At 40.2% G+C, this 21,339-nt stretch overlaps 1 protein-coding gene across 1 annotated transcript in view; it reads right to left on the minus strand.

Moving 5' to 3' along the window:
• The window catches only part of Mlip (muscular LMNA interacting protein), a 131,244-nt gene extending 117,454 nt beyond the window's left edge, over positions 1-13,790 (minus strand). Inside the window, exons 1-3 of the mRNA XM_050124570.1 lie at positions 13,746-13,790; positions 9,639-9,794; positions 7,098-7,490 (exon numbers count right to left, since the gene is read on the minus strand). Coding sequence (XP_049980527.1) covers positions 7,098-7,490; positions 9,639-9,794; positions 13,746-13,790 — 594 coding nt within the window. The remainder of the gene's footprint in view (positions 1-7,097; positions 7,491-9,638; positions 9,795-13,745) is intronic.
• Positions 13,791-21,339: the final 7,549 nt, after the last annotated feature.

Raw genomic sequence — 21,339 nt, forward strand, 5'->3', positions numbered from 1 at the left:
TCACAGCTCAAAGGCCCAGAAAATATTTTTAACAAAATTATGGAAGAAAACTTTCCCAACATAAAGAAAGATATTCCTTTGAATATTCAAGAAGCATACAGAACACCAAACAGACTGGATCAAAGAAAAACATCCCCTCGCCATATAATAATCAAAACACAGAATATACAGGTGAAAGAAAGAATATTAAGAGCTGCAAAGGAAAAAGGCCAAGTAACTTATAAAGGTAAACCGATCAGACTTACACCCGACTTCTCTATGGAAACCATGAAAGCCAGAAGATCCTGGATAGAGGTACTGCAGAAGCTAAGAGGCCATGGATGCAAACCCAAACTGCTATACCCAGCCAAGCTATCGTTCACTATCAATGGAGAAAACAAGACATTCCAGGATAAGAACAAATTTAAACAATAAGTAGCCACAAATCCAGCCCTACAGACGGTAATAGAAGGAAAATCGCAACCCAAGGAATCCAACATTGCCAACACTGACTACAACAACTCAGGCATCTAAGAGTTATCCAATAAGAAGCTAGAGCTAATACACCAAGCAGTGATTTAATTAATACAGTTTCTGTGTAATTATATCAGGGCTGAACAGCTGGGAATGAACAAACAGCCTCCTTGCTACAGGCCTGAATATGTTTTTGTTTGGAAATTTGGACTTTAGTACTTTGGGTTAAGAAAGCCATGTAATGCTTTAAACATTACTTAATGGCTCATCCTAGTAGGAGCATGGAAGACAGTGGTGCTGAGAATGATTTGAACTGTGAGGGACTGGTTCAAGAAGTTTCAGAGGAGAATTATTTTAGTATGTTGCCTAGAGATTATTCTTGTGAACTTTGGTGAAGAATGTGGCTGGTTTTTGACCTTTTCAAAAAAGTCTACCTGAGACTAAACTGAACACTTTTGGATTAATTCCATTGGCAAAGATAATCTCAAAACAGCTTAGTATTGACTCTATATATAATGTGGTTGTTATGAGTGGTCATTCTTATGAGGATTTGTAATGAAAAGAAGCAAGCTGAGAAAGTAATAGTACAAAATGTACAATTTGAAAAGAGGAGCACTTGGAGCTAAATCCTGACTTCAAGAAGCTAAACAGATTAAGAAATGGAATAAAGGGGGTAGTTACCTCAGGGAAAGATCCCACCCAGCTAAGTTTCCAACTTGCAAAAAGGAATTTAAGAAAAGCTTAAAACTGGGTGTGGTGATACATGTCTTTAATCTCAGTACTCCAGAAGAAGAGGCAGGCAGATCTCTGAGTTTGAGGCCTGCCTGGTCTACAGTTCCAGTTTCAAGACAGCCAAGCTTAGGCATTGAATGAAACCATGGAAAAAGGATGCTGGTGAAGATATAGTTGAACAAGGGGAACATGTTCCAGTGCCAGCAAGCAGCAGAACTTGGCAGCTTCAGCTGGCTACCTGATTTGGTTTTAGAGTGACGGACATAAGAAAAGAGTAACAGAATTTCCCTTAATGACTAAGGAAAGCCACTGAGGCCGGGCATGTGTCAGAGGTGAATGGAGGTCATTGTGTGAAACTGTGAAGGTGCAGCCAAGATTGCCTTGGAGACCCCAAGATGATGGAGATTCCAGAGCCCTGGAATACCTGCCAAGGAGAGCTGCTAACAGGCAGTGGAATTAGCCCAAGAAAGATAAGTGTGTTTCAGGCAACAAAGATAAAAGGAGTTGAAGATTTGAAGAACATTTTAACATCAGACATGGAAATATAGACTTTGGAGTTTACCCTGGTGGTTTTCAGTCTTGCTTTGGTCCAGTATTTTATCAGTATGCTCTCTGCCCTACATTTTGAAATGGTAATGTATATTCTCTGCCATTGAATGTTGGAACTATATGATCTGCTTTTTTACTTTGGTTTTACAGGGGATTACAGTTCAGAGATTACATGAATCTCAGAAGAGATTTTGAACTTTGGACTTTTAAATAAGTTAGAGATTGCTATAGACTATGGGGGCTTTTGAAGTTGGACTAAATGCATTTTTGCATTATGATGTGTTACAAACCTTTGGGGGCCAGGCAGTGGAATGTGGTAATTTGAAAGAGAATGACTTCCAAAGGGAATGGTTTTGATGGAATCGGAGATGGTTTTGTTTGATTGGAAAAACTGTGTCACTGTAGGGGTGGGATTTGAATACCCTTATGCTCAAACTACTCACAGTGTGGTACTCAATTCACTTCCTGTTGCCTGTGGATCAAGCTGTAGAATTCTCAGCTCTTTCTCTGGGGTCATGTCTGCCTGCATGCTGCCATGTCCCACCACAAGGATAATGAATTGACCTCTGAAACTGTAAGCCACTCTAATTAGATGCTTGCCTTTATAAGAGTTACCATGCTCATGGTGTCTTTTCACAGCAGTAGAAACCCTAAGACACACTTCAAAGAACACATTTGGTATACGTCAAACCACAAACTTTATATTAGTATTTTCAGAATACATTAAGTCAATATGGAACAAAATGTTTACTACAAATGAAATCAATATGTGCTACAGCTTTAAGGACTTTACAAACTGTAAAGGGAGGTAATACATGTGCCAAACAATAACCAAACATGCTGGACTGTGTCCATTTTTAAATTGTGTGTTAAAGAACTATCAGACTCGCACAGGGGGAGAGTTGTTCTCACTGAGGGCACTGAAAAAATTTCATGGGGTTAGTATCTGAACAGGGACTTCAGAGAGGAACACAATGTGAACTTAAAACAATATTTAGGTTTTCTCCATACCTTAGTGAAGCGCACTTTCATACAAAGTACTCCTCTAAAGGTATTAACAAGAGATAAGCCTTTATTTCATGCTATTTACAATCTAACTAAGAAAAAAGAAAATTAACAAAAAAGAAAATTAATTGTTAAAAGTGGAAAGGAATAATGGTAGAGATTTTTCTTAAATCAACCATCAAAGAAAATTACAAAAACAAAAGATCACTAGCTCATCTCCAGGAAGTGGTCTAGCTAAAGCTAAGCAGTATCCAAAAGGAAAAAAAAAATGTGGGTTCTGGGAAGACATCATTCAGGAGAAAAACAAGGAGATCAGCAAAGAATGAGTGGGCTGTTTGTACTGAGTGGCAGTTCACAAGAGTTGAAGAAAAACAGTGCAACAGATGGCTAGATTAAGAGTCTAGACTATCGAAAGGCAAAGACTGGGTAAAGAGTTGAAGCCATTTAGGGATACCTTGTTTCTGGCTAACCAGTAATGCTAACTTACAGGCAGTTCTATATAAGAATTAATCATTCTTTATAAGAAAAATCAGAGATTTACTTTATTGATTGTAAATTCTACCTAAAAAAAATTAATGATCTTAGTATCTGGCAACCCAGTCTTGCATTTGTTGTGAAATTTTTACAAAGTCCCACTACTATCTTAATTACTGCTTTGGTCCTTTCTTGTTCGTTTACACCTGTGTGTAACAGCTAAATTACTTCATGATCCGTGTCATCATAAGAAACAAAACATAAAAACAGATATCAGTTTCATGATATCAGGATCCAGTACCTCCCTATAATTTGTAACTACAACCTTAGCTACTAATGAATGAGGCTAGTTTCTACAGTTTGGTTTTACACTTAGGTGACTTAATCTATCTTCTAGGAATAAAAAGTATTCCAAAGTATAAATTCACCCTGCACATTGACCTCTCTGTATTTGATTACACAAAAGCAAAATAAATAATCAGTTCAAGGAAATAGATCTATTAACAGAAAAGGAAGAAATAAAAATCTCCAAATTTCTTCATAAGAATGTATTGTTTACATTTATTTTTATTGTGCTACATATTTTTATCAAAGTGACGACATTCAGCTGTCTTCCATGTCAACATAAATCCATGATACTCCTTTTGCTTATCTATCAATTTTCCTGAGGCCAGAAAGCAATGTCTGAGTCTACCGCCTTATGAGAACACCCTGAGGTATATTACTACAGTACTTTGATACAGTACCTCGCTGAGAATAAATTTTTAAAAAGTAATATGTTAGAGCTAAAGAGAAGGCTCAGTGGTTAATAGCACTGGATGCTCCTGCAGAAGATAAGAATTCAATTTCCAACATTCACATAGCCGCTTAAATCATCTATAACCCCAGTTCCAGAAGACTAGTGCTCTTGCTAGCTTCCATGGACAACAGGCATAGTACACTGCTCTGGGACAATGATCTTATACCCTGTAAAGACTTGTCACATGTACTGGCTTAATAAAATGCTGATTGGCCAGTAGCCAAGCAGGAATTATAGGCAGGGTGACCAGAACAGGAGAATTCTGGAAAGAGTAAAGGCTCAGTCTGCAGTCACCACCCAGGCACAGAGGAAGCAAAATGAGAATGCTTCACTGATAAAAGGTACCAGGCTAACACATCAAGAATTATGGGTTAATGTAAGATGTAAAAGTTAGTTAATAAGAAAGCCTGAGCTAATAGGCCAACCAGTTTATAATTTATGTAGGCCTTGGTGTGATTCTTTGGGCCTGAAGGCTACAGGACCAGGCAAAAGAGAAACCTTTGCCAACAGTACAGAAACAAACATACAATCAGAAGAAACAAAATATAACCTTATAAATTTTAAGAGGATAAAAGGGGTGGTGGTGGTGTGTGTGTGTGTGTGTATTGTTTTAGACCTAGATCCAAAATAGCTATACCCCAGTGGTGTGGGAGGTCCTTCCATCTGTGTTGCATATCTTTGTTAATGAATAAAGAAACTGCCTTGGCCTATTAATAGGGCAGAACTTAGGTAGGCAGAGAAGACAGAACAGAATGCTAAAAGAAGAAAGGTGGAGAGGGAGACGCCATGGAGCTGCTGCCACCAGAATCAGACATATCGAAACTTTGCTGGTAGGCCATGACCTCATGGTGATACATAGATTAATAGAAATGGGTTAAGTTAAGATACAAGAGTTAGCCAATAAGAAGCTAGAGCTAATAGGCCAATATGTAATTTAATTAATAGAGTTCCTGTGTGGTTATTTTGGGTGTAAGCTAGCCAGGTGGCTGGGACAAACTAGTGGGCCCTCCTTCCACACCCCAGTGAGCATTTTTCACTATTGACAGGCAGTGAAATATAATGGATTGATGTGGGATTCCCCTCTTTATGCTGTGAATACCCTTGGTTAATAAAGAAACTGGCTTGGCCTGATACACTAGAGTAGAGCTAAGTGGGGAAAACTAAACTGTATGCTGGAAGAAAGGAGGCAGAGTTGGGGAGAAGCCATGTAGCCCCACAAGAGACAGATGCCAGAACTTTACCTGGTAAGCCACGCCCATGTAATGATACACAAATTACTAGAAATGGGTTAAATTAAGATATAAGTGTTATCCAATACGAAGCTAGAGCTAATGAGCCAAGCACTGTTTTAAATAATATAGTTTCTGTGTGATTATTTAGAGTCTGAGCTGCCAGGTGACTGGGAAACAAGCAAGAGACCTCTTACAACAAATTGCCTCTCCAACATGTGCTAGCTAAATCCACATAAAACCTGGGGGGGCTAGGAAAGGAATTCTAGACACTAAAACACAAAATTTAGCTGCATTTTTTCCCCAGATGGGCTTTGCTTGCTGGCAGCATGCTACAGCTCCTTTAAGAGAGGTCTTCCTGATTGAGCAGTAGTCAGCAACTTCCTGGGCCCTGCTTCCAGCATGAACACTGACTCTTTCTGGAAGTTTGGCTACGGAGCATTTAAATGGGGTTTGTGAGCAGACTGCTACAATGTGCTTAATGGTAACACAGACCCGCTGCAACCCAACCCGGGATCTGGGGCAGAGAGAACGGCTCTCAGAGACAATGAACAGCCCTCCTCTGACATGTTGGATTGGGCGGAGCCAAAAGGTAAAGCAGCCTTAGTTATAATAACGCCGCTTAGGTTTTTAAGAAGCACTTAAAATTCTAAGAAGCCTTCCTGGTCAGAAAAGGATCACAGAAATGCAACAAGGACAGATTCAGACATAAAAGAACTCTAAACGAGTCACAGTGTTGAATAAATGTATGTAGGCTTGGGAGAGAGAAGAAAAAGAGGATAGAGAGTTATAAAAGGAAATAAATGGTTTTAAAAAAAACTAAGTCTTTAAAGAGACAGAGTAAAGATAATAACATAATAATATGGCTTCTGTGACATTATTTCGGGGGCTGAGCAGCCGTAAACAAACAAGCGGCCTCCTACAACATTGGGTGCTTGAAGTAATAAAAATTACAGCATCAGGCATTACCGTCGGCGTCAGGCATAGACATGAGCGACAATAAACATGGAAGACCTACTCTACAATCTTGCTAAATCCCAATATCACAAAGACAAATTCACCAACAACAACAAAAAAGTCTTTCAAGCCACTTTATAATGCTTATAAGGGTTTGGTTTGATAGAACCTAAACAGGAGGTCTCAGAACCAGCTCACTCTCCACTGCCAAGCAGTGAGACCTCTCTCTGCACCTCCTTAGCCTCTGTGTCCCTGGCCTTCTAACCACACCTTGCATTTCAGAGGCACCTGGCCTTTCAGTTACACTCGGTAGCCAGTCAACATCAGAATCTTCCCGTGTCTTCCTTCAAACTCTGTTCCCATCACAGAAGGGGCTTCTCCTATGACACTAGTGGCTCTCCACCTTAGATAAATTTCAGAGTAGGATATTCTCCTCAGCTTCATTGAAGTCATTTCTGTCTTTGCATATTCCATAATCATACAGATAGATTTACATTCCTTTACATACTCCTATTTCCTGGCCTATCCTTTTATTACTCTTTTATAAATGTTTACTCCTAAGATACATTTAAAGCTTCTTAGATATTTCATGTCGGAAATGTGCTTCTTCCTCCACACACCCTCTATAATGTCAGCTTTCTCCAAGAATTGCTCAAAAGCAAAAGATATTTCCCCAAATCTACTCTAGCTAAATGTGTTATATTTTCTGTCCAACTGATTCACAGCATAATTTTCAGTTTCATCAACTTCTCAATGCTTATTTACACTGTGATTATTTGTGATCTTGGGATTTGGAGGTTTTAATATAGTTTTGAGAGTCATATATATTTTTAAACAGGAAGATGTTTTCAGACACTCACAACAAAAGACATTGAAAATGGCACTCAGTTGAAACCTACCTGTCCATGCTTTTGCTGAGGGGCCATTGCATAAGGAATTTCAGGATGTGATGAGGTCTTGAGATCAGCCTCGCGTACTTTGGGACGTACCACATCAGAGGCCAGACTAGAAGAAATAGCCAAGGACTTGGGCCGGGTAGCTATGTTGCCTACTCCCCCTGGGGGGCCTTGTTCACTTTGTCTGCTTGTAGCTTCATCTTCCCCATCAGAATCCACAATAAAAACATATTCTGCTTTGAAGAGGTCACCTTTCTGCATTCCTAGTGGGTCGTTCGTATCCAGTTTCTTTCCTTGTGAATTCCTTCCACTTTCCTCTGAGGCAGAAGCCAGTAGCCTCTGGTCTCTCTCCTGCTTGCTCTCACAGCTGAAGGTCATATGATCACTGTACTCAAACTGCAACAAATACAGGAAGATAAAAATATTGACATGGGGGTGATGCATGCATCTTTTTGCTAAAATATGCTAAAAAGTTTAACCCACTCATTGAAAGATTTTTAATACATTAAAATACCAAGCTTGCCTGAGAGAAAGGGCCTGAAACACACATCCTTTGACTAGCTCATCTCTTTGTACTGTCTCAAGTCCAGAAGACTTCGAGTTCAGACTTAACATCAAGAAGTAAAGTTTACTGATTCCCAGTAAATCATGAGGAAGAGAGAGAGGAACGGAACCAGGATGTACAGACCAAAAAAGATGTCAGTGAAGATATTTACCAAGTGGCAGTCACATCAATTGGACAAGGTTTTAGTAAATTGTCAGACAACCAGCATGTTCTTTACTAACAATAGTTTTTGGGGGGAATCCTATTTAAAAATGCCAAAATAAAATAAATTTTTAAACTTTGAAAGAAAATGTAACGTTGACTCAAAGTATATCAATTATCAGAATAAACAATCTAAGCTAATCGGCAGGCTCGTGAATGGAGCTGCTTTTAAGGTGCAGCTGCTGGAGAGCTGTGTGTGGGTTAAATGAGAGCTACAGGAGTGTGAAGACTTCGATTTCAGACCTTAGCACCCACAAGGGAAAAGTTAAGTGGTGTACACAGGTCTATTACACCACCACTTTAGCTTAGGGGCTTGCTAAACAGTCAGTTGGCCTCTCTAGTCACACCAGTGAGAGACCCCGTCTCAAAAGATATGGCTGAAAAGCAGTTGAGGAAGACACCCAGTCTAGACCACCTCTGGCCTAGACTAATGCCAACATTGACAAGATATGCGTGCTCATGGATAAAAATGTAGACAAATTTAATATAAAGAGGTTTTTTTAGTACATTATTTCATTTTTGGACTGTCATTTAGAACTGGGAATTTTCAATATTCTGTACATTTTCCTATGACTATTCAAAATATTTACAAGACCTGAATTAATATAGTTTTATTAAAATATCAAATTTCTTTTTCTAAAATAACAGCCATGGCCAGAAGGTGCTTAAAAGACCCAGTGCCAGTTTCCTTGTTTTAATAACTGCTCTATGATTGGTCCTCTTTTTAGCACTACTTTTCTAGAAAGCTCAAACTAGTTCAAAAGACAAAAGGTAAGTTACTAGATACTAACAAGTTCAACTATTGTGGTCAGTTTAACATATGCTAACATGTATGGCTTACATCTACAGAGACAGAAGTCAAAAATTGATCACATACAGCAGAATTGAAGAGGTAATGTATATTCCCAGCCCAAACTGTTTGGCTGCTCTGGACACTGATGTAGTCTAAATGGCATGGGTAAAACTTGTCTGATGTGGCTTCCTGTGGCTTTCTTCATATTCTTTTTTTTACTCCAATGTAGCTTCTTTCGTGGCATTTACCACTACCTCCGGGCTCGCCATACACTTCCTGCCTTTACTTTCATTGTCTTCTCAACAACTAGTAACTCCTGCGAGCTCTTATTATCCCCTTGGAATATGTTCCTAGCCTGATCCTCTGCCAGTTGAAGTCATTATTATTTTCTTTGTTTATAAAATGAGGTGAGAATATCAACTTTTGAGATAGAGTAATGGTTCAGCCTTTAAAGGTTAGGCCCACAATCAAAACAAGATAATATCAACTTTCTTGAATATAATTAAATGAGAAGATACACTCATATGCATACACACACACACACACAACACATACAAAGAGAGAGGGAGAGTGAGAGAGAGAGAGAGAGAGAGAGAGAGAACTTGGAACCATGAAACTGGAACGTGTTCTGGCTATGGTAAGCTCTTGACACATGACTTTATTTAGAAGGACTGGGATGGCAACATGCTTGGGGACACATGATAAGATACATAAGGCTTTATACATTTGTTTAGATATATATTACTACATACATATGCATACATATGGCAATCCTAGAGATGAAACCCATGTAGCTCAAGCTAAGTTCATGTTCCACTGTAGAGCTAAACCATCAGCCCTCAGAAGCATATTTTTAATCATCCTTAGATTTTACAATCATCTTATTTTGAACAGAAGAAATACACATTGATGAAATTTCCAAGTCATTGTCATAGATAATTTTAGATTGTCATTCAAATTTTCAAAAGAAGAAAAATAATCCTACCCTATTTACACTTTCTGGACTCTTATCACGTGATTCCTCAGGAATTTTAACAAGGAATTTGGAAGTGTCAGCCACCTGAATGTGGGTTGGCAGTCTTCTGACAGTGGGGACAAATGTGAAGATCAGAGGTTTGGCTTCAGAATCTCCAGGAGAGACCTATGAGATATGTAAGAAATTAGACTTTCAGCCTTGTCAAGGGTTCTTGGCTTTATTCTTCGTGTTCCATATTTATCTCATTCACTTTGATAAGCTGCCTGCCATCTGTATTGATGCCAATAAAATCCACATGAAAAGAAAGCAGCAATCTGGAAAGCTATTCAGCACAAGCTCGCTGAGTCCTACTGTGTACAGAGGCCATTCTAACACAGAACCTGCTCTGCTTCAAATGTATCATCCATCCACTTAGCTCTAAAATAATAGGCTCAGATTATTGACTCACGACCAACAAATTCATTAGGAAAATTCCAATAGGCACCCTATTCATGCTGAAAAGTGAAAGACGCCTATCAGAATATCAGCTCCTGCTTAAAGGGTGTGCCTTCTCATTCATTTATACTGAATTTACTTAAAAGTAAAGGGCTTGTTCTGTGGCCCCAGGAGGAAAGCTATAACAGTGAATAGGAAACAGCAGACTACCCACAAATAGAAAAGGATATGCACATAGTGCTAAAGGACCTGTGTTTTCAGATCCCTGAATCCCATACCTAGACCCACACCTTGTACCCTCCCCACCCCACATATCTGTTCTCCTTCATGTTCTTGGATCCTTCTGTGATGCTTCTACTACAGTTGGCCCTTACTTGGGCACACTGCCTTACCCTTTGCTTATCCAAAAAAGTAAGCAACTTCAGAGACTGGCAATTTCACAATGAACGATTATAATTACTGTCATGTAATAATGATAGGAAGTATTAAATTCTAGTTATCTTATTAGGAAAGTATGTAATTGGAGGTGAACGATAAGAGATAGGCAAGATTTGAAATGAGTGTAAAACTTTTTATCTAAATAATTACAAGAAATGAGAATCCATTCACTAAGTTAAGGGACCAAATAGTTTTAAGTAATTTCAAGACAGAGTTTAAACTTCAGAGAGGATCTGAGTTAGGATTCCCAACTCACAACCACCTGAAACTCCTGCTCCAGGGCAACCAACACCCTCGTCTGGGCTCCAAGGCACCAATGCTCACATTTGCACAAACCACATGGGCATATAGACAAAGATACAACACTTTTTTAAAAAATAATTATGGTTTTCTGGAAATTGAAAGACACTTGAGGAAGACTGGAAAGAGCCACTCAGTCATAACTTGGGAAGGTTGACAATCTAACCATCCTAGAGGAAAACTACCCCTACCTTGCCTTCTGTGAAACCATGATTTGTGTGAGCTGGATGTTCTAATTTTCAGTAGAAAGCCAGGCTCCATCTGAATTCCTGTCATGCATCCTTTCTGACACTTGTCTGTCAAACACGTGGGTTTAACACCTCTTTTAGAGGAACTGCCCAAGCATCTGAATCTTCAGTCCTAACTGCCTGTGCTCGATTTGGTCATTTTTAAACTCTATATTTTACTCTAAAAAAGTAAGACGTGTTCTCACAAAAAAATAATAGTGTAGGAATTCTGGATGACTAGGAAGTTTGGGCGTTGACCTTGAGAAGATGATCTGAAAGAAAGAGCACAGTGATAGTGGGTGACTTTGTGCCCCATTCTCGCCAATAAACAGGTGTTTATTCTTTCTTTTCTCCTTCCTTTCTTTTCTTTTCTTCTTTTTTTGGAGAGAAAGTTTATAAAGGTGTGTGTGTTGGAAGGGGAATTACCTAGGAAGAGTTGGGGAGGGGAAATAATATGAACAAAGTATAAAATTAAAATTAAGGATTATTTGTTATTAGCCACTAACATAGTTGGGTCAGAGTTCCCAAGCAGTAGCTCATCCTCAGAAAGCCATAAGTCATAGTTTTCCTGAGCGGAAAGAAAGGTTAGATTCGTTACAAGACCAGGAAAATGTCTTACGCTAATCAGCAACACACAATGCTATGGACTTTCTCCGCTTCCATGTCTTGTCAGTGACCTTCTGGAATGGAGAGTGGAATGGAGAGTGGCTGAGCTGAGGTATCAGTTGGAGAGCATTTTGAAATCTCTGAGAAGACACTGCTGGTGTGGCTATGAGCGCCTCATGAAAGGCTTAGCTGATAGGGGAGGAATGCGCCTGAATGTGGGCAGCAGCATCCAATGGACGGGGTTCCAAACAAAAGGAAAGCTAAACGAAGCCAGACCAGCAGCAGCATCTGTCTCTCTCTCTCTGCTTCCTGAATGAGAGTACAGTTTAGCAGGCTGCCTCACACTCCAGCCGGCCATGCCTCTGTGAGCGTGCTGAACGACGCACGCAAATCACAAGCCAGAATAAACCCGTCCTCTCTTACATTGCTACTTGTAGCTATATTTATTCAAACAATCATCCTACCTTCTCATTTAGAGAAACAGTAATTTGATAAGAATCAAGAAAGGGTGACCTGACTTCCAGTTGTTTATACCTACCCTCATTTTCCCATAAAATAACTTGGTCTAACTGAAGTCTATCTAAAGGACAATAAACAGTTCTATATGAAAGATTTTAGTATAAATACCCTAGGGTTACAAAATCCATAGATGATAAATACCAAGTAGCCATAACTTCTAAAACATATTTAGTGATCAAAACTTACTTCTCTAATCACCTTGCACCACTGCTCAGCTTCAACTTGCCTTGGTTCTCTAAAGTGCAGAATTCTACAAACGCTACTTCACAACCTATAGACTTTTTTAAAGTTGGAAGCCATAATTTTAGTGAATAAAACAAGAGCCAAGTAAAAAGGGAAGCCGGTGCACTAATGAACAAGATGAGCTCTTATCACACAACCACATAGAGGTTTCTAAACAAGACTACAAGATGAAAAAGGAAGCAACCGAACAGAAGCAAGATAGTCTCCTTCAACTTTATCTCCCCACAGGAACCTCTGAACCCTAAGTCAATTTTTTTCACCAATGTAGGAAGACAATTCCACTTCCTTAATTTAGTTGAACAAATATATGATGTTTCAAATATTTATATTTGAATCATTATATATATATATCATGTATATAAATCTCATATATATGTATATATTATGTATATGTATATAGGCTTATCTCCCTGGGTTGCTACTGAGTAGAACTAATTCAGGGATTAATTCCTGTCCATATACACGTGCCCAGTACATCAGGAAAGGGCGACCCTTTGTTATTTCCTGTCAAAAAAGTACAGCAAAATTAGCACGGGGCTCTTTTCACCATCTTTGCCTATCACCTGTATCTTACCAGAAATCTAAGGTTCACTTGAAAAGACACTGCTGAATCCCTTGTTCAGGTGGGGGGGAGAAAAAGCCATTTACCATTTACTACATACTGCGTGGCACATCCAACAGAGCCCCAAAATGAATCGCTATGGTGACAAAAAAAAAATCATTTTCCAACAAAGCAGAAGCAGATGCGAGTTAATGGCATTCACTTCTTAATCGCCAATTAACACTTTCAGCTGCCAATGCCATTTAAACATCTGATCACTGGAAAACTATTTTAACAATAGAAATAAGAACTAAATGGATTAAGATAGTATCCTAAATTTGGCTTGAAATACCCGAGATCGGTAAAACTGACCCCATCTCACCACACACAGGCTAGTCACGTGAGAAATGGCTCTCGCCACTGTTTTACAGGCTGTGTGTGCCTTTGCTCAGCTTCAGGCTGGGGGCTTTTGTTTCTCCTATTTCCCTAAAAGTTCTCTCCCCGCTCCAACCCCCAAATTGACCACGGCAGCACAGAGGACCACTAGCCTCTTACTAAGAAAAGGCATCACAAGAATTCTAGCATTAACTCTATGCCAAGCGCATCCTTAGCGTTTTCTTTACCCGATGAACAACAGTTTTGCTTTTATCAGTTACCCGTTTCTCTAACTGGAGATAGCATCGCATCTCGATACACAGACAAATTTATCGGCACCCGGGTAGCTTTACCCTCACACCCTCTGGCATATACCAGGAACACGGTGCCTTTAAAAGTTTCCGAAAGCATTAAGCAAAGGTTTCCTTTTACCTTGGGTGTGGTCTCAATGTTCCCCGCTAAGATACAGGAGGTCATTTGGAAGTGATTGTTCCCGCAGTCACTCAGAAGCCCCTGTTCTGGAAGCATTGATTCATCACATAAGGGAGTGAGCAAATCAAAGACTGAGGTGGGAAGAGAGTCTGTTACTAAAACAACACAGGCACACGCACGCGCGCATACACTCACTCACACACACACATGCACGCACATGCATATGCACACACACGCATACACCCACATGCATATGCGAACACAGAGAGAGAGAGAGAGAGACGCAGGTTGGGAGGGGGAATCTAAAAGGAGACGAAGCAGATTCTTCAGTGAGTTGGGTATTTTTCATCTCCAAAGAATTTGTTTTGACAATTTTTACATTTGGAACTTCACAAGAGGTCACACTGAGAGCTAAAATGGATCAGAGGAAGTGAAAAATTGCCACCTATATGTGCTTCCCCTCTTTTCCTTTCATGCACGCAGTCCAATTATGTATTCTGTGGAAGGGAGGGAAAAGCCAGATTGTACAGCAATGAGAAGCTGGTTGGAGGGACCTGGCATCTGCCAGTCTCAGGGATCAGTTGGCCGCACTTGCGGAGAACATTCCGAGGTACAAACACATGCAAACACGGTGTCTAAATAAAGAATTGGAAAACACAGTGATCGTTTGGGAAAGTCAGTCATTTCAGTGGCGAGTCCTCGGTGTGTGGTCAGCAGTCAGACACGGGAGCATCTGAGTGACTCAATTTCTGCTGTTAAACAAAAGTAGCTCTGAGATAGAGCTTGTTACTAAATAGTTGTCAAACCAGATTCCCTTTCACTGTTTCTGGAAGACGGTGACTGTCCTGACTACTGATAAACAAATCGCAAGTGTTTCCCATGCGATTGACTGTCATCATCAGCTTTGAGTATTTCTACTTTCTAAGCATGGACTTTTTTCCTACAAACCTTTACTATATTTGTGCACAGGCAGTGGGTGAAGGATGTAGTATGGAAGGAGCTGGGAATATACTGAAAGCTATGCAAAAAGATAAAGGGTTTGTTTCATGTACAGTTAACATTTTCAACATTGTCATAAGCTGAATTTATGAAAGCTGTGAGTACAAATGCAACAATTATTCAAAATGAATCTACTAAGAAGTGGGAAAACTATTGCAAATAACAGTACATTTTGACCTAAAATGGGCTAACTTTCTGAATGTATATGCAGTTACATCACTAAAGACACACATCTTCTGGCCTTTACACCTACAGATACACAAGAGGTGATGTGTACCTGATGCCAAAAACCTTTCATTCTTCCTGAGAGTATAAATCTGGTATATAAATAACAAGGATGCAAAGTGAAGAAGGTTCGAAAAGGGACTTCCAACCTAGAGCTCTTGTATGTCGCTGCACACCACACCGTCTGGGGCACATGGAGAACTGTACTTTCTGTTCAGGGGGCTCCGCAATGGAGTCTCTGCACCTGAATTCTCAACCAGCCTCATGGTCTAGCCGTGCCCTCTTGCTGGTGGGTTGCTGTCCCACTTCACTCTCTGTTGCTCTGATAAACACCATGACCAAAAGCAACTTAGGGAGGAAATTGTTTATTTGGCTCACACATCCTGATTACAGTCCACCACAGAGGGAACTCAAGGTCGTCACCATGGAAGAACAATAATAACCGGCTTGCTTTCAGGCTCACGTTCAACTTTCTTATACCTCCCAGGACCACCTGTTCAGGGCAGGTACTGCTCATAGTGGACTGGGCCATGTGATATCGATACCCAATCAAGAAAACGCTGCACAGACTTAGTTACAGGACAATATAATGGAGGCATTTTCCCAACTGAAGTTTGTTACTTCCCAGGTGATTCCAGAACAGTGACATTCTACTGAGAGCTCATAATGTCACAAGATCACAGATATTTGCAGTGAAAGAATTATAATGATTTGGCTACACTAAGAATGTGGAAACGGTGTCTTTTTAGATCTACGAGAATTTATTTAGAAGGTAGAAGAGCTTTAGCGAAGCCCTTGTTGGAGGAGCAAGAGAAGAGAGTGCCAAGAATGGTCACCAAGCATGGGGCACAAGTCATCACTGGCCAGGGGACCTCAGAGCAGTTCTGAACCTCTCACCTGTGAAATATGGGTAAGTATGGCATTGCCCCATAGAGGGTTAGAGTTAGATTCAGCTTGGGAAGCCCATAGATCTGTGCCAGGCAATGCTTCATGTATATTACTCCCCTTGGCACTGTGGGATTTTTTAATCTTATAAGTAACATGGAAATAGAGGCTCAAAAGACCAGAAAAGCAGGTCAAATCTAGATCACTGAAGACTTTGAATCAAGATATTTTAACTTCACACATCGCGGAATAAGAATGAAGAAACGCATATGTATACTTTTATGTATTGGACAAAAGCTCAAAGAGTGCCTACCACCAAATCTTAGACACACTCATCTCTTATTCTCATCTATGGACCCTGGGTCAGTAATGTCTAATCCTTTGTTAATAGTTCCATTTATTCTAAATGAACTTGACACCAATGCTCTTGTCTTATATGTCACTCTGCTCTTCCCCCCATGATCTTTCTTACTTCCATTGTCTTCCCCAAGCATAGAACAAGGCAGGCAATAAGGCACAAATTTTGAAAAGGAAATGGTTTAGCCTTTAGCTCTATCGAACTCCTTCCATTAGCACTGGCTAACAGGAGAACAGTTAATCTGTGAGTTTGTTATTTTCAACCTTTAGCAACTTTTCTCTAATAATTCTCTTTTATTGTCTTATTAAACAATAATTGCTGCTGTTAAGACTATTTCAGTGCCAGAAGTCATAATTTTTACTTAAAATAAAAACTTAAAAGCCACGCATTGCAGCAGCATTTGTCAGCCATCTGGATAGTTACATATATAGCTCCAAAGAGTACACGAATTTAGAAAAATTTCTATAGAAACCATTCTCACTTGGCCATCATTTGCTGGCCCCTGATCAAAGGGAAAGAGAACTCTAGATCCTAATATTGTAATTTACTTGAAGGGAGGAGGATAGTAGAATGTCAGCTATAATTATAGTGCTTTACCTCTGGTCAAGAAGCATCTAGGTTCTCTCCATGGACTATTTTATAAATCTAAACTTCTAATGATCTCTCTCCCACCAACGACCAAAACTACTCTGCTGAAATTGGGATGTATTGACGCTCACAACAGACACCCTCAATTCTAAACTCTCTTTTGTGTCTGGCACTGCTTATGGCTGAAGCAGACATGCTTTCCCTTTCTCAACAAGCAAATATTATTGCATTTCCTCTGTGATAAAAGACTCTTAGGATACTGCTTTTAAAATAAATAATGTAGAATTAGTAATCTCTCTTCCTGATATATGAATCGAGTTGGAGAAAAATAACAGATTATCCCACCAAAAGTTTGCCAAGACATCTACAGCTGAACAGATTCACCTGCCAAGGCCATTCTGGCTCCATCTAACTGTTCTCAGGCTCTGTGCTTGCTCCCATGCACACAGGAGCACTCCCATTCATTTGCCTTCTTAAGCATCTGATGCATGGTATGCACTGTTTAATGCAGTGGGAGACACCCACCCTACTGCCAACCTGGTGTGTCATCCTAGGGAGGAAATGCTTCACAAGTGGCATCACAAACAAGGGCATAGGCTCAGGAAGACGACAGTTTCGCAAATGGCATCAAGGTAGGTAAAGAAAAGGATAGGAATGAGTAAGGTACTAAGCTAAAGCCACACATGAAACTGCTCTCAGATCGCACCCAGTGAAGAATCACTCTTAGGTTTTGCATTCTCTGGTCTTCTTTCTGGAGACCAACATTAGGACACAGCTATTCTGTTTCCATCCTGGATGAATTTGCCCCTTTGGTGATGAGAAATACCAAGAGTATGGATTATTCTCTTTTGGGGTGACAGTTGATAATTGTTGCGGGAGGTCCTTCTGCTCCTCTAGCCAATAGCCACTGAGATACCAGCCCATTGGGACGTGGTCTCTCTCCCTTTAAAAAAGCGGCCACTTCCCTTCTCGCTCTTTCTTACTTCCTGCTCTGCTTCCAGCAACTAGACTCCCTTCCTGATTGCGCAGAGGGCTGTTGTCTGGGACGGTGATCTGTAAGTTCTCTCCTCTTTAAATAAATAACCATTCTATTAATCATAATTCTAAACTGGTGTGGGATTGTTTTTGACTTACGCCTTCACCTTCATCTGGCGCCCAACATGGGGCTCGAACCCACGACCCTGAGATTAAGAGTCTCATCCTCTACCTTCAGATAATAATGATTATAATGGGGTAATCAGTATTATCCCAATCTATAGGTACACAGTGGTTCAAGAAAATTCCAATGTCTTCTCAACAGCCTGGGGGAACTCAATAACACACAATTTTGACTTTGTATACATTGAGCAACTAGGTTGTGTCTGCATTTGTCATTACTGTTATGGCTTCTCTTTCCCTTGTGCTATGTCCTCCTACATAAAAAAAATAATAATAATACCCTTCCTTAATTAAAGTGTATCAGAAATTTCAAGGCACTGGTCAGAATTCAAGATTTAAGTTTTGATGTAATTACATATTCAGATGACACAAATATGGCATATCCACAGACGAACTTGAAAGAGGTGCCCAATGGTCAGAACCATTTCTCCACAGGGAGGATGCGGTGAACTGTCTCCACGCTCAATCAATTTCTCAGTATTGTTTCTGGCAGCCAAGATTGTCCTCTGACGTCCATATATGTACCATTATGTTTATAAACACACTTATACACAGGAGTCTACACACAGCCCACATGCATGCACGCACACACACACACACAAGTGTGGGAACGGAGAGGAAAGATTTTTTTAATTGAAGTAGGTTTAGTGCCTAAGGTCCTACATACACAAAAAAGCCTACACACACACACACACACACACACACACACACACACAGGGGAGGGAGAGGAGAGATTTTTAATTGGAATATGATGAGTGCCGATGGTCCTTCATGCTCAGTCTGGAATTCTTTCCACAAGTGTTCCCCCAGATATTTCTCCTTTCTCTAAGCTTTCAGCAACTCGGATTGTATAGCAGGTATTTTATGTCACGTCATGAGAATATCAGTGTCCAACACTTCCTGACATGACAGGTCCTGAGGAACCTCCTTCGGTATACTCCCTTCTCACCTTGGACTTCTGTGTAGTACTTGTCACCCTACATTGATAGCAGACAGCAAATCCTTTAGCATCTGGATCCCCACTTGGGATATCATCACACGAACAATGGAAACTTCTCAGTTTGGTTCCCTATGTATTTCTAGCACCTAAAATAGTGCTTCTCACTTCCAAAAGCCAACACATGTTTGTTAAATGTGTAGTGGTGCACTCATGTAGATTCAGAGATTGCTATGTCAAGAACCTCAGTGTCTGCACAGTGACAGGTGTTAAGCACTATAGTCTTCTCTCTTTTTTTAACTTTGAAGGCACAACACAAAATATAATCTGTTTTAGGAACACAGGAGAGAAGTCGTCATCAAAGTCTTGTGTGTAAGGGGCCCAGCCATGAGGAAAGATAGGGAAAGCTTCCTTACTCGAGATCAGAGCTTCTTGGCAGCTACGCTCTGACATGCTGGCCAACTCAAACACTCAACCAGAGACCAGATTTCACTCTACATATAAAACATAGACATACCACTTAGTGAGCTTTATGAGGCTGCTCTTCGTATTCAGTGTTTCATCTGCTGTGTTTCTCATGCAGCATCCAGATTTTATGTTAATGAGACAACAAAGAAAAATGAGTGCCGGGAAGATTAAAGGCCTTGCTGACCAGTGCACGTGCAAGGATTTGCACTTGCACCTGCCTACCAAAAGCTGGGGTCAGGCTGTCTCTCTTTTGTCGATTGCTTTTGGGTGGGTCACTCAGTCTAGGGGTTTGTAACCCACCCTGCAATCAGTTATTCCAGGGTCTCGGAGGGGCGCTACCTGGAAGGGAATGAGCTAAGACAGAAGAAGGAGGCCAAGCAGATTTGTCAAAGCCTCCCTTTATTAGGGTCATGATTGCTGATTATATAGGCCCTGCATGAGGACTTGGTGGGCAGGGCACGGGATGCGCGTGGTCCCGGTCACGTAGGCCAGGTTACCTTCGGACAGGTAGGCCAGAAGTCACAAGTTGCCACACCTAGTTCCCTGGATAGCTGGAATGTGAGGCGGTTTCCATTAACAGATAAGTTAATTGGGTGTGGGGCAGGTTTTCTCAATAGAACATAATTATGGGTGTGGGGTTCTCTGCAGACTCCCAAGGGTGATTCCTGTAATGATTTTTAGAGGGGAAATGGCTCCTGACACTCTTTTGTTCCCCATTCCTGAAGCTTATCTTAGACATGCTCACTCAATACATGATGAGTTACAGCACCAGGGCCAGAGGAGATTTTTTTGTTTGTAACATGGTTCCCACCCAAGAGAATTGAACTCAAATGAATAGTTTTCTTAAACTGCTGCTAGTCAAAGTTTATCAGCCCATCGAACTATATAGGCCATTCATAGATGTTACACTTAGTGTCTTCATGTTTAGTCCTAGCTATGAAAGTAATGCATGTTGTTTTGAAGCACAGCTTTAAAGCTGAGAAGAGCTCACCAAAGGATAAAACTTCATTGGCATTGGTAAGACTTCCAAAGTCATCACACACAGCTTCCAGTGTAGGGATTGCAACATGGTCAGTTACCAAAATTCTTAGCAAATAATATTTATCTTAATAAAATATCTAAGGTAGGGCTGGAGAGATGGCTAAGAGGTTAAGGGCACACCAGTTGCTCTCCCAGAAGGCCAAGGTTCAATTCCCACCACCCATATGGTGGCTTACAAACGTCTGTAACACCAGTCCTATGACTCTGAACCCCTCTCTGACCTCAGAAGGTACCAGGCATGCACATGACACACAGGCATATATACAGGCAAAACACACATGCACATAAATAAAGAATAAATCAAAGGTAATATGTGATCTCTATATTGATGTCTGGCTTCACCAATTTATTAACTGTGCCAATGGAGATAATGCTGTTCAGAGTCAGACTTAAATTTTCTAGAAGATTGCCTGACTTTTGTTTCCTAGAATGCTTCTGAGGCTTCGAGAACATGCTGGCTAATCCTGGCTTTAAGATACATGGGAACTACTGTACTTAAGTAAAACCAACATCAAAGATCATCCTAGTATGACTTGATTCACCTGCAAGTTCACATGAATCAGCTTAAATTGTGTACAAATGCACATGTCTTCATGCAAAACAAAATTCCAGTGGAAATGGTGATTCTTAGAATTTGCTTTTCTACTCCAGAGTAAAAAAAAATAATAATAAGGACAGGAAAAAAAGAAATTATATAAATGATAAACATACAAATGTGCTGTTTGGATCAATTAGAGGGTTTTGCTAAACTTCATTTGTTTATTCCAAAAAGATGGAGAAAATAATATTGATTAGGTTGCCACTGTGCATAGAGTATTTGCTAGGGACTTAAATGCTGTCTCACGAAATGTTCACAGATATCCTATGATGTCTGAGACTTTTTAATGATCATTTTATAAGGCACTAAAGTTCATGGAACTTAACTGACTCATAGA

Source organism: Alexandromys fortis, unplaced genomic scaffold (genome assembly GCF_014885135.2).
Source record: "Alexandromys fortis isolate MF-2015 unplaced genomic scaffold, M_Fortis_MF-2015_v1.1 scaffold_22, whole genome shotgun sequence".
NCBI lineage: Eukaryota > Metazoa > Chordata > Mammalia > Rodentia > Cricetidae > Alexandromys > Alexandromys fortis.